Source organism: Colossoma macropomum, unplaced genomic scaffold, assembly GCF_904425465.1.
Source record: "Colossoma macropomum unplaced genomic scaffold, Colossoma_macropomum, whole genome shotgun sequence".
Lineage (NCBI taxonomy): Eukaryota > Metazoa > Chordata > Actinopteri > Characiformes > Serrasalmidae > Colossoma > Colossoma macropomum.
The window spans coordinates 4,078,288-4,093,287 of NW_023494786.1; the positions used below are offsets into that span (position 1 = coordinate 4,078,288).

General features: G+C 41.8%; 1 protein-coding gene across 1 annotated transcript in view; it reads left to right on the forward strand.

Moving 5' to 3' along the window:
* Positions 1-15,000, forward strand: part of LOC118798728 (cytoplasmic dynein 2 heavy chain 1) — a 154,819-nt gene that overhangs the window by 22,940 nt on the left and 116,879 nt on the right. The window contains 7 exon segments of the mRNA XM_036558254.1: positions 1,354-1,518; positions 2,847-2,945; positions 3,190-3,329; positions 3,771-3,999; positions 10,407-10,534; positions 12,006-12,121; positions 13,269-13,396. Of these exon segments, the coding sequence (XP_036414147.1) occupies positions 1,354-1,518; positions 2,847-2,945; positions 3,190-3,329; positions 3,771-3,999; positions 10,407-10,534; positions 12,006-12,121; positions 13,269-13,396 (1,005 nt within the window).

Sequence of the window (15,000 nt, forward strand, 5' to 3'; positions counted from 1 at the left end):
CTTTCTAAGCTTCTTTATCCTTAACCTGCCAATCTGAGAGGACCATAAACACTCAAAGAACCATTTGCATGCTTAAATGGTTCTCTGCATGGTGCAGTGGTTCTTCAGATTGATGGAGTATGTGTTGTATATGGTTTTATGTAGCACCCAAAAGGGTTATAAACTTGACATTGTAACAATGGCAGAATCTCTTTGGTGTTATATAGAACCTTCTTCAAAAAGGTTCTATTTACAACACATTCTTCATCATTCAACCATTTCACCATGCAAAGAACCCTTTAAGCATGAAATGGTTCCATATAGAATTCATAGTGCTATATAGAACCAACCCCTTTACTAAAGAACCCCTGAAAAAACACCTTTTTTAAGAGTGTAGCTGGTGAGTGTGAATGATGGTCAGTACAGTGGATCATCATGTGGAACTGAACTGTTCTGTGAGCTGCTGTGTTTCCTATCACTGTATAAAAGAAGCTCCATCTGCCTTTATTTGAATGCGTTGTGTGCAGTTTATCTCCACCTTCTTCAGCTTATAGAGTCACTGCTGTGTAGTTTAGAGCCTTCAAAGTGTGGAGCTCATTAACAGAGTCAGTCGTCAGTCTGTCTTAAAGGGCCCCATTGTGCTTTTCCCGTTTTTCCCTTTCCTTTAATGTAATGTTGCTTTTTTGTTCATATAAACGTCCCAAAGTCCCAAAGCTCAGTGTTCCCTCCAGAGGGAGAAACTCTGTCCCACAGAACCCACTTTTCCCACAGTTTTCAGCTGCCTGAAACGCCTGGTTGGAATTCCAGCCCTTTTCCTTTGTTACAGGATGACATCATCTCGTAACACAGTTCTTACTGCCCGCCTACCGGCGAGCTCGGCGTCCTCGCACAGCGCACAGCGGCTACTGGATGAGGAAGAGTGTTCAGCGCTGTAGTGTGTGGAGAGACGCTGACCTGACTTTCAGGATCCACCCTGAATCAAACTGATCTGGCAGAACCGACGCTGTTGGAGAAACAGCCACAGCGGAGTTACAGCTGCTCAGGAGAGAAGGGTCTGTCTGCAGACTGCAAGACAGGGGCAGAACATGGAGGGGCAGGACTGTCAGTCAAAGCAGAGTGTGAGAGCTGACCAATCCGAGCACTCTAGGCTCATTAGGAGGCAGGGCTTAAAGTCACAGGAGCTCTAACATAGCGTTTCAGACAGAGGGTGAACAGAGATGGACAGTATGAGGAAAATACTGTGTTTTTGGAACATTGAAGCACCAAAAATACAATTATAAACATTAAAAATGAGCACAATGGGTTCCCTTTAATGTTTCCTCTGTGATACAGTGGAGAAATCTTGTTTTCATGTTTTATTTTGGTGTTTTTCAGCAGAGTCCTCGTTACGACGCGCGGGATGCGGGCGGGAAGCTGCAGATAACGTGGGAAAATGCCAAAGAGCTGGAGCTTTACATCAACAGGTTACAGAACGCCGCCGAAAAGCTCTCCACAGAGAACAGGAAGCTCCGGAAGTGGCACACCGGTTTCACTGACAAGGTGCTGACCTTTGACCTCTAGTTTCACCCATCAGCATGTTCTGCTCCACATTTAATTTACATTAGATAATTATTTAAATGAATAATGAATTACATTTACATTAGATTAACATTCTGTATGGACGAGTCTTAGAGCACTTCTGACATTTTCGAGTCCAAAAATGACCAAATATGCAAAAATGTAAAGGATGTTTTTTCTTTCTGCAAAATGAGACTTTCCAACAAATTCAAATCATAATAAAATATCTCCTCTCCTACTTACAAAACGTTACGGATCTTATGGATTAAAAGTTTACGATCTGCAGATCAGTTCCCTGTTTGTTGCTACGAGTGAGTAATATGCATATTTCAGCATCCAACTTCCATGGGTTAAAGGCCTTCATACTTAAAACTTGTTCTTTAGGGTTCTTTAGTAAAGAAAATGGTTCTATATAGAACCTTTTTGAAAAGGGATCTATATAGCACCAGAAAAGGTGTTTCTATTGTAACAAGCCTGACATCATAACAGTAGAAGAACCATTTTTGGTGCTATATAGAACTCTTTTCAAAAAGGTTTTATATAGAACTGTTTACAACATTTTCTCCATCAGTCTGAAGAACACTTTGACAATTTAATCATGGAAAGGGTTCTTTGAGTGTTCATGGTTCAATATAGAACCATTTTCTTCGCTAAAGAACCTTTGAAGAACCATAATTTTTAAGTGTGTAAGCACCATGCAGTTAACATACAGTGTGGATTTTAGCCCACAGTGTAATTTGGGGCGTTTTCACACTTGTTCTAAATACTTGAGTCACACCCAGGACCGATTCTGGTTTGGGGAGGGGCTCATTATCACTGGGTTGGGGGAGGGGCTCGTTATCGCTGGTTTGGGGGAGGAGCTCATTATTGCTGGTTTTGGGGAGGAGCTCGTTATCGCTGGTTTGGGGAGGAGCTCGTTATCACTGGTATGGGGGAGGGGCTCATTATCACTGGTTTGGGGGAGGAGCTCGTTATCGCTGGTTTGGGGAGGAGCTTGTTATCACTGGTATGGGGGAGGGGCTCATTATCACTGGTTTGAGGGAGGAGCTTGTTATCGCTGGTTTGGGGGGAAGCTCGTTATCACTGGTTTGGGGGAGGAGATCATTATCGCTGGTTTTGGGGGAGGAGATCATTATCGCTGGTTTTGGGGGAGGAGATCATTATCGCTGGTTTTGGGGGGGGAGATCATTATCGCTGGTTTTGGGGGGGGCTCGTTATCGCTGGTTTGTGGGAGGAGCTCACTATCACTGGGCCTGGGTCCAGAGAAAAGTGTGTGAAATGCCCTCTGTGTGTGTTTCTGTCTTTTGTAGGTAGGGGCGTTAATGGGTGTGGATTTGTTGCGGCAGCAGCAGCGCTGGAAGGACGGCCTGCAGGAGCTCCGGACCGGCTTCGCCACGCTCGAGTCGCAGGCACTGACTTTAACCAGATTTTTCATTATCAGATAAACGTTATTAGATACATTATTATTATAATAATTCATCATCCGTTACTCTTAGTAATCATTAAGAGCTCACTGGCTTTATTTTATCATTTATTAATCACTTGAATTAGTCTAGCTTTTGTCATTGTATCTTATTGTAATGTACAGTTTTATAGTCGTACCTAATGAGGAGGTAAATTAGTGGGTGTTGTACGGATGCTCGCGTGTTTCAGGGGATCCGTGTGAGTGATATGCGAGCGTGGAGGCAGCACTGGAACCATCAGCTGTACAAAGCTCTGGAGTATCAGTACCAGGTGGGCCTGGAGGCCCTCAACAAGAACCTTCCAGAAATACACATAGACCTCGTCTTCAAGTGAGTCGCCCAAATACGCCTAAACCTGTGTCTACTCTGTGTGTGCAGTAATGACACGGTACATTACTAACGTTTACTCTACACTAGTGCAGAGCAGTAGTTATAGGATAGTGATAACAGTAGCTAAAAGTCTGGTAAATCGATTCAAACACGATAAATTGTATGTAATTTCATATAACTGTAAATTATACACAAAAAGAAGCTGAGATTAAAATAATTATGAATACTGTGACATAAACACACAACTCAGTAACTGGAAAACTGAATAAATGATTAATCAATCTGCTTGATTGCTGTGAAAATATACAGATAATGTTGTTACTGGAACACAAGAAGATGACCAAAGTAGGTTGCACTGGAAACTGTTTTACAGCATAAGTAATCTGTGATATGTTCACCCCACCGTCTATACAGCACATCCCTCTGTGTGTTTCTGTGCAGGCAGGGCCGTCTGCAGTTCCGGCCGGCGTTTGAGGAGGTTCGGGCGAAATATTACCGAGAGATGAAGCGTTTCATCAGCATCCCCAACCAGTTTAAAGGCGTGAGCGAGCCGGGGGAGGAGTCCATCTTCAGCCGCATGATCGACCGCAACGCTGACAGCTTCCTCGCTGTCTACAGCAAGGCCGAACAGCTCTTCAGCAGGCTGCTCAGCGTGCAGGACACGTTCAAGGTAAACCACGCTGAGGAACACTTCCACTGACTCCGGACTCAACTCAGGAGATGGGCATTTTGGCCATTCATATTCTATCGGTTATTTAATTTCCAAGGCATTATTCCAAAATATTTCAACTTCACCCAAAAAAGGCCACTTTTGTTATTTTGTTTGACAACAACAAGATGATAGCACATACTGTAGCAACTTAACAGACTTAACATGTCTTAACATTCCTGATTACGCTAATAACATTTTAATAAAGTGAACTTATTCGTGAGATTCTGTAGGTGTGGGTTTCCTCCCTTTCAACGATTTGCACAAAAGGAACTAGATCCTCCCAGTGGAGAGTCTTCAGCCTGCGGAAATTGATAAAATTTGTAAAAATATAAGTTTTTGATAAATGTAGTATCCACGGGTCCATGTTTAAAGTTTAATCAAGAGAGGCCAAATTGTCATGTGCAGTAGCGTTAGCTAATAGCCAATATGCTATTAGAGGTTCTATATGGGTGCTATCAGAAACCAGCATTATTGTAAAGGTGGCTTATCTTCTCAGTGAATCAGTCAATCACTGTTATTACATTTTTAAAATCGGCTTTATTTCTCCTGAGACATAAGAGAGTTGATCTAGACCAGTAGTTGGCAACATGTGGCTCTGGAGGCTCTTTTACTGTCCTGTTGCGGCTCCACAGTAGAATTAGGTTTGTAGGTAAAAATAAAATAATCCTCCTTTACAGTAAAATAAAGCTCTGCTGATCGTTCAACACAGTTTAACAGTAAATGGTCTTAAACTCTGAAGTTAATGTAGAACTGCTAATTCACCCTTTAACCCTGAAGATCAGCGCAGACTGCTGGTCACCATAGCAACACTGACAAAAGGCTCGCCTGGCTAGTAGCTAAAGAAACGGCAAAGAGAGAGATTTAAGACGAACATCGATAATTTGGAGATGAATGGACTTATTACGTTTATAATCACTCTGATTGAAGCCAGCTTCTGATTTGCCAGCTTCTTGTTAGAATTGTCCCGTTCCACCTTAAATGGTGCAGCAGTTACATTCTGCCACCTCAGGCACCATTTAAGGTGGAATGGGAAAATCTGAACAAGAAGCTGGTGAATGAGAAGCGACTTCATCCTCATAAAAAGTCAAATGTTGAGAGACATTTTACAAGAAACTGTTTAACTGTTAAGGAAAAGTTTCCTGCTGGAGATGCGAGAAAAGCGGCTATAACTGATTTAAAGCTTAAAGCAGAGCAAAGTGAGCGTTTATGTTTATATTATATTTTTATCCTATACTAGAACATCAGCACATACTGAGACAGATTTACAGCCAAAATGGTCAAATGGCATAAATGTTGTGGCTCCCAAGGTGGTTTGACTTTTGTTGAAAGGACAAAATGGCTCTTCTTAACATTTGGGTTCGACCCCTGATTAAAGAAAGGTGCTTTGTCAGGGAAACATTATCAGCTACCATTGGCAAACGACTCCACTCGGACAACACAGTTCATGTCACAGTTGTTCAGAATCACTGCACCGCATTACGGCTAAAGCACTGCCTCGCAAGTCTGAACATGAGGACTCATCAGACAGCGAGGGAAGTCTAGAGAGAAAAGTGCTGCTGTCAGTGTCTGTTGCGGTTCACCGTTTAGAGGGAAGCTTCAAACTCAGGAGAGGAAAAGCGAAAGAGACATTTACATACACCACCACAACACAGAAACTGAGAGAAAGCAGAATGAGTCTGCAGGAGGGAAGAGGAAGTGAAAGGAACGAGGATGCTATTTTCACCACACATACGTCAGAACTCCTGCAGACGCTCACACACGCTGCACTGCGCTGTGAAGCGAACGTCGTGTGTCAGAGACTGGATTTTTCTGCTTATTCAGATTTTTTTAGCTTGCAGTTTTTCCGCCCGTTCCTGCCAGTTCACACTCACTGTTGCGTCATCTGTGTGTTTCTGTGTTTTCAAATTGGGGAGCTGCGATTTTAGCTATATTCCTCGTTATTCACATTTGTGGACAAGTTTAAAGTGGAGAAATTGTATATGACAGTAAGCAGAGCTTATAAACTGGCATTCATACACACCACTTTCAACATTCAAGCCTTAAGCCTGAAGAAATGGACACGCTGGTCTTCACAACTGGTCGGAAAACTTGGTCAGACAGTTTGTACAAATCGTTCAGCCTTAGTTAGAACTGAATAAACCCTACACTGTAAAAAAGATTTGTTGATTTGACTCAATAAAGTGATTTCAACCCAGTTCCTAACCTTTTTAGGTTAAAACATAAACTCTTTTACGGTGTTTTCTGCTCAGTCACCACAGGATGTGCCGCTCTGTCAGCTTCAGCTGCACCTTGTAAGGCTCATTCATCCTGAACGTTAACATCAACGGCAACATTAAATCTGAATACAGATACGGATGGAGCTTCTGTCCGTACTCTGCGTTCATTTCGTCTGTGTTTGTGCACGCTCTCTGAAAGCTTATGGCTATGGACGAAACGGAGCAGTACCACAGGAAGCCATGGGGGGCAGTGTAGCTAATAGTTCATGTGAGAGATGATGCCAGTTTCTCTCATTGGTAATATAAGTGTAAAGAATTCTCCGTCAACACGTCACAGAGTATTTAATGGCCTCACAGACTCAACAGTCTACAGCGCCGCCTCTTTCAGCTCTTTCGTAGTGGGTACGTTATTACCAGAGCCGGTTTATGAGGAGCCTGGCCTCTTACTGCTTCCCCTGTTATATCAAAAACAGGCCTGCTAAACAGCAGAGGGCACCTGTGAGCGAGTCCTCAATGAATGGGAGTGAGTACAGCTCAACAGCTAAAAACTGAAAGTTAAAATAGTTTCTAATCACTGAACCAGAACTTTCCTTTCATTTTAGAAAGTAGAAGAATGAATTTCACTAAAAAAGCAAAGAAAACTCACCTGTATGTTTCCTTTTTGTACAGCAAAAGGAGTTTTGGGCAGCAGGACGGTAACATTACTGATACTGAGCTCTGATTGGTTGGCGAGCGGAGCAGCTCATTGGCTGTTCGTGCTCACTAATGTCATGAACGTACATGAGGCGGCGTTTTAAACTCCTATAACTTGAGTTTAAAAACTCTTAAAAATATAACAGCAGTGTTAAGATGTTTTATGCTGTTCAGGAAATTAATAAATTCTTTTACATTAAAAATGTTTAAGCATTTATAAACTATGATTTTGCTCAAATGCTCAATATTAATCCATTCATTTTGGACTCGCTCAGGAGCGCCCTCTAGCGTTTGAGAAACCAAGAAGACATTACAGAGTGAGAATTCTCCTCTCTACAAGTTCTCTGTTATAGCGACCTCCTCCACCGTCACCGTGTTTGTTGTCAGAAAGTTTGACTCTGTACTGCCCTCTAGTGGATGTACTGCTTAACAACCCTGCCAACGTAAAGGACGTGTGGAAGTGTGTGGGCAGTGACGGTTACATCGTTTGAAACGGACGTACGTAAAGGGAGTATAAATGAGGCTTTAGGTGGCCACCTGAAGCTGTGCTTGCTGCAAGTTACTGAATAACTGCGATCTGACAGCATCTTAACGTAAAAAAAGCACACAGTAAACCTGCCGTTCAGTTATTCAAACTATTTGAAGTAACTCATTGCCTCAAATGAATTATGCTTTGAAACTAACCATGAAGTTAGATACACTTAAATACACAAACTTTTAAGTTTAACACACACAGTGTAAGTATGCGTCACACTGACTGCACTGATGCAGAAACTTGAGCTGGTAAATTCAAATAATTACCACATTGTTTACTACTTTCCAAATAACTGTGGACCATTTCTGTTGGATTGTGGATACGCATTGATATGTAATTACTAGATAAACACACATACATAATAATAATAATCTTCCATATGCATCTATATTTAATAATAATATGGCCCTGAGTACATTAGTCTCTTGATGTAGACCCTGAGCATTTTGGTCCGCTCTTCCACTAACTTTGTGCTGCTGAGCAGAACACAGCACTGATATTCCCACATTCCAGGATGAGAACCGTAGGCTGTCTGTACGTGACTGACTGAACAAAGATGATGGTCACAACATTGACATAATTGTAATGGTCACAAGCTGAGATGTGTAAAAGAGTTTTATACCCTAATAACAGCTTTGGCAGTAATTTGTTTTTTTAAGGCCAAACCAACTACTTAGATGTTCACGGTTAGGATGCCTAAAACACGTAAAGTGCTTCCAAAATTTTTTAACCCATATATAACATGTGAACTTGTTATTTGTTTGAAAATAACAAGTAAAAATAAGAGCTAGTAAACAGAAATCAACTGCTGGGTGACTCTTCTTATTGCTTTTTTTTTAAGTTTGTTCTACTCAATAACCATAGCTACACAGGCAACAATCTCGCCTAGCTAGTAGCTAACAAAAAGACAAAGAAAAAAGATTTAAGACAAAGATTGATCATATGGAGATGAATGGACTTATTTGCATTTATAACCACTCCAGCTGGTTTCCTGATATGTATAATCTGCAACGAGAAACTGACAAACACTTGAAAGTCGCGAAGCTGAAGTCAGTTTCTCATTCGAATTGTCCCGTTCCACCTTAAATGGTGCAGCAGTTACATTCTGGCGCCTCAGGCACCATTTAAGGTGGAATGGGGTAAAATTCAAACAAGAAGCTGGCGAATGAGAAGCGACTTCAGAACATTGAGAGACATTTATAAGTAAATTGTTCTAATATTCTAATAAACAGAAATCGGCTGCTGGGTGGCTCTGTCTCTCTAAAATAAGTACACTTTTATTTTCAACCACACAGTACCAACAGCTTGCCTGGATTAAGTAACAGCAACTAATTGCAAGAAAGTAAGTAATTACTTAAGTACATATAACGTCAGGGCTTTTAATGTACGTAACCGAGCTGCTTTAGACTAATTTAGTTCATTGAACTTCATTGAATCAGTTCACAGAGCGTAAAACACTGAATTTTGCTTTGTTAACTTACTATAAACAAACCAAAATGAGGCAGCATTTCTCATTAGAAGTTGAGCTCACTCAGAACTTCAAGGCGGCTCTGTTAACTTACTAAGTTAAAACATCGGCTGACTTTTACAGTGTAGTGTCTGTACAGGGATTCCACCGCGGGACGCTCACTCACACGGGGCTGCACCGTCCACTCACACAAACACTCGGGAATACACCACTGCATTCCCCGGCAAAACTAGCCCCGGCGTGCCCTCACAGCAGGGGAAGCCCCCGACTGGACTCCACTTTCACCAGAATTTCACAGCCTGCTCTGTCCACATGATCAGCACTGACAGCGGCAGTTCCTTTAACACGTCTAAACGCGGCAGTTTCCTCTTTAGCGCAACACGAAAGCTAAAGTTTCGGTGGTCACAGTGTTTATTTGGGCAGTGATGAAACTAGTGATGTACACTGGTTTCAGAGTTTCAATATGTATTAAATGTGCATGTTATTACAGCAGTCTGGGTGGAATATGCTTTAATGGGAGGTAATTATTACCGTCAGTGGTAACTAATTGCAGTGTAACTACAGTGATTGCTGATAATGAGTTTAACCCCTTAAAATCTCAGGCTTATTAGGCCACGTTTACACAGCAAGTAAAAGTGGCCCAAATCTGATTTTCTCAGCAAATCCGTTTTTTTTGTTTGGCTGTTCAGATTATCTTTTAAATGTGATCTGTATGCGACATCAGTCTGAACAGATCAGCTCCTAAACCTTCAGTTTCATCTTCGCCAGCATCACAGGAGCGAGTATGAAGTTCCAGTGGTTGACAGCTGGACTCATCTCCCAGAATGTGTTTGAGTTCACTGTAAAAAGGGCGCGTTATTCGGCCACGGCCACTTCTTTGGTTTGTGTCCTTGGATTCTTTAAACTGGTCTCTGACGCTGCAGCCTCGGTCTCCTCTGGCCGCGTTCGGCCGTTTCGTTCGAAGTCTCTTCGATCACGGAGCGGCTGCGACAAGTCTCTTCTAATGTTTTGGTACAGAAACATCAGCCTAAATGTTTATGAGTCTCAGCAGCACGGAATTATGACGAATGTTGAGTTGGACTGACGTAAAAGTTGCATGAATTCCGATCCGGCTGTTCAGACTGAGTCGCATTGCTGCAGATCGGATACGTATCGGATTTCAGTACCACGTATGAAAGCGTCTCAAATCGGAATTGAAAATGTCAGATTCAGTGTGTTTATCTGTTCACACTGACACATATCTGGTGTCACATATGAAGAAGAAGATCGGATTTGAGCCACTTTTACCTGCTGTGTAAACATAGCCTTACATACTAAGGCTTATTATTCAGTAACTGCAGGGACTTCAGTGCAAACTGGCTAAGCTACTCTTAGGTTATAGAAGTATGAGCCTGCTGGTGGGCTCATGGCCTGTTAAGGGGTTCTGATGTGCTGTGTCTGTATGTGTGTGCAGGAGTGGGTTGTGCTGGGACAGGTGGATATGGAAGCTCTAGCGGAAAAGCACCTGCACAGCGCTCAGGACTGGGAGAGGAACTTCAAAGCCCTCAAAGCTAAAGGGAAAGAGTCGGAGCGCCTGCCCAGGTAATCACACACATACCCACATATATAGTGAGTGTTATCAAAGCTTTTATCTCCTGTTTCAGTTATTAAACTGTGCTGGTCTGGTTGCTCCATCTGACTGACTGTTTGCGCCGCCTGACTTTTCAGACAAATTAAGCAGGATCGACTTAGACACCTGTAGAAACCTCTGACCTTTAACTTGAGTTTAGACTTACTTTTTATCAAATAAATAAACATTGTTATAATAATTCCACACTTTCATGGCTCTGCTGAGGTCAGAACACCTGACATTTGAGGAAGGTAAGAACTTAAAGTTGCCTCATTTTGCAACGTGGTTTTTATTTTAAGATTTTCATAACAATCATGCCAAACTATTTTATTTAGAATTCAATATAACTAAATTACCTTTTTTGATAGTTTACATTATCACCATATATGGTCGGATGGTTGCACCATCTGACATCTTTAGACTTTTGGAGACAAAAAGAAGCGAAAATGAATTTTATATAGACGCACCGAACATTGTTTCACGTAACAGAGGTATTGTTGAATGATTTGATATATATTTGGTATATATTATTAAATTATTTTTGGGGAAAATAATGTACTTGGACAAAAAATGCAGATCATTTACTATCAATTAAAATGTATTAATATTATTGTTATTATTATTAGATATAATAGTAATAATAATAGTAATAATAATCATAGTGCACCAAGCAACCCAGCACCCAACAGCATTTAAAACATAAAAAGCACAATACTGCCATCTGCTGGATCTATTTTCCTCTACTTCCACTCATGGACAGTACTGTACAAATAATTGTGTTTTTGTTTGTAAAAATCACCATCAGTCATTATAGCAAATACAAATCTAATGTAACAAGATTTCTTTCCAAATAATTGTAGAGCATTTCTGTTGGTCTGTGGATATGTAACAATATATAATTACCATGTAAGTACATATACATAATCAGTATAATCTTTAATATGTATTTATATTTAATAATAATGTGCCATGTTGGGAGTATTGCATTAGTCTCTTGATGTAGTTCCTGAGCATTTTGGTTCCACTGTTCCTCTCACTCTGTGCTGCTGAGCAGAACACAGCACTGGTATTCCCACATTCCAGGATGAGAACTGTAGGGTGTCTGTACGTGACTGGCTGAACGATGATGATGAGACACTGGGTTGGTTGTACTGTCCAGCCGAGTCACAAATCCTCTATCCCAGTTTTTTAGTGTGGAACAGCAGGTGAAATGCTGAAACAATCTCACAGGAACTCTGGCTGAAATGTGCAGACAGTTTGTGGAAGAGTGGACTAAAATGGACAGGAACTCTTTCGGAGAGATGAGTGTACTCCTTACGAGGATTACAGGGAACATCCAACCAAGTATTAGACAACAATTGATGTACGCAGCAATTTTTTTGTCGAACACAAACACACACCTCCCTGATGGCCATTTCTCTGTTTCTCTGTGTGAGTGTACAGTGTAGAGAAGGTGGACTGTATCACAGTGAACTGTGAGCCAGTGAAGGCTGTGATTGATGACCTGATCCAGAAACTCTTTGACACTCTTCTGGCAACTCTGAGAAAATCCATCCAGGGTAAGAAGCTCAAATTCCACTTCAAACACCGCAGAGATCAGTTCAGACACTGCAAAGAGTTCAGGCACTGCAGAGATCGGTTTAGACACTGCAGAGATCAGTTCAGACACTGCAGAGATTGGTTCAGACACTGCAGAGATCAGTTGTTCAGTCACTGCAGAGATCTTTTTAAACACTGCAGAGACCAGATCCAGGTCAGGCACTGCAGAAGTCAGTTCAGGCACTTCAGAAGACACTGCAGAGATCGGTTCCAACACTGCGGAGATCCGTTTGCAGTCACTGTAGAGATCAGTTCAGACACTACAGAGATCAGTCCAGACACGGCAGTGATCGGTTCAAACACTGCAGAAATCAGTTCAGACACTACAGACATCGGCCAAACCACTGCAGACATCGGCCAAACCACTGCAGGGATCTGTTCAAACACTGCAATGATTGGTTCAAACACTGCAGAGACCAGTTCAAACAATGCAGAAATCAGTTTTGTCACTGCAGAGACCAGCTCAGCCTCTGCAGTTGCAGAAATTGCTTCAAATACTGCAGAGATCAGTTCAAACCCAAAAGCAGAAATCAGCTTACATGTATTATTATTATTATTATTATTATTAATGTAATAATAATAATGCAAGCAGCCCTGCGCGCAGCAACATTACACACATACAAAATGTTATGTAAAACACATTATATGCAGATCTATATATCAGTGAAAGCAGAGGACAAAATATCCAGCAGATGGCAGCTGTAAAAATCCATGTATCATTGGAGTAAATACAAATAAACATAACTAGATAAATAGTAATAAGAATGTCTTTTTTCAGAAGAGTTGATATCTTGTGAGCTAGTCTGAGTTTGGTTCCAGATTTCTCCTGGATGCCTCCAGACATAGATTTATTAAATTCCTTCACGAGCACACCTGATGTAACAGAATGAAGTATTGATTAGATTAAGCAGGTATTGGATGAGAACTGCAAATATTGCTGGGCTTCCTTTAGGAGAGGTTTGAAGGGCTTAAACAAACACAGTGTCATATGTAAAATTCCCTCTTATTGTATTAATGTAATTTATATTTGTTGTAAGTGCAGTTTTTGCACAGTTCTGTTTTGTCTGTAGTAAACCTGACTGTGTGTGTGTATGTGGGTCTCTTCAGGTCACACTCAGGCCATAGACTCATTTGTTACCAGTGCAATGGAAACGTTGTCTACACGACCAGAGAGTATAGACGAGATTGGAGACGCTAACGCCAAACACAGCCAACTACAGGCCAAGAAACCTGAGGTAAACGCAGCTGAAACACCTGAAACGCTAGGAGCTGCACAACTTCAGATTTTTCACAGTCGGCAGTTTTGTGATGAAAGTCGAAGTCGACTAACCGCTGATGATGTCATGAATAAAACCACAGGAGAAAGGGAACGCTTTACAACGAGCGGCTTTACAAATTCCGACTGTAAAAATCTGTGACGAAGCCAAGCTCCACAGGTCAGTAACGTGTGATGCACTCTTTCCAACGAGCCCTTGCTGGCCTTCAGGGATTTGGAGATACGGAGCCTGGAATCTCGCAAATGTGTATCCTACTTAGGCGCACCCCAGACGGCCTTGCCAAGACGCGCACACGCAGCAGAGATCTGGAGAGCCAGAGAGATTTATAGTGCTGTAACTCGGCGAAAATAAGAGTAACAGACTTCAAACTACAGGATTACAGGGCGTTACACTCCTCTCCAACCACACAGGACTTTTACTGTAGTTTTCAGGAAAACAGAGATAACGACGCTCAGTATCTGATCGTTGAAGCTCTGTAGATCAGCGGAGAAATATTAGAACAAAGCCAATCGCCACTGATCAGTAGAGCGTGACGTGCCCCTTCCAACGAGCCCCGTTTGCTTGGTTGCTTTTGGATCACTTCTCTTTTTAAAAGTCGTATAATTAAGTAAACGCAAAAGAAAACAATTTCAACAAGACGACTTTAACTTAACACAAGGCGGACGGCAGAACTGCGCTATTTTGAAGCTGAATGATATATTATAGGTGACGTAGGTGTCTGTCAGAAGGTAAATCTGGTACGAATCTTCTTTTAAGACCCCTCGTCGACAATAACTATTAATAGAAACAATTCTAAGGCCCAGTCCCATTTCACCCCTCGCCCCCGCCATTGAGCCCCTTAGCCCTCTGTTTTCAGCGTTCTCGTCTAGGGGTAGGGTGTCCTGATTCTTGTTGAGATAGAGGGGCAGGGCGAAGTGTTTGGGGTACATGACTCTCCAAACGGAGGTTTTTCAGAGACTCCAAACAGAGAGTTATGAGAAAAAAAGAAAAACCGGTAAGATGGAGAACAAGAGACCAAAGAAACCCACAAATGTAGCTAAGTATTTTCTACGATAACCACTGTATGATCTTAGTTTAATGTTGTTTCAGTGTATTTTGGTCGTTTTCTTCATAACAAGCATAAAAAAATCACTACTAGCATGCTAATGTTTTGGTAGCTAGCTAACTTTCCCGTTCCACCTTAAATAGTCCAGCAGTTCTGACGCCTGAAGCGGCAGAATGTAACTGCTGTTCCATTTGTTGTTTCAAGGTGGAACTGAAAAATTCGAACAAGAATCTGGTGAATATCTGGCTTCAGCTTTGTATCATTGAAGAATTAGGGGTGGGTGATAATAAATAATAGCCCCCCTCTTTGAAGGCATATGATGCCCTAAATGTAACTAAAGCCCAGCAGTGAGGAGCTGAACTTTACCCTCCTCTGCTGTCACTGCAGACTGGCAGGGTCGCCTACAGAGCAGCACTAGTAGCTGTTGATGAAGTGATGCTCTTTTTATTTGAGGGTCCCATTTCAGAGGGAAGATCTCAACCACTACCCTGTAACTCAGTTCCAAGAGGTTAGGGAG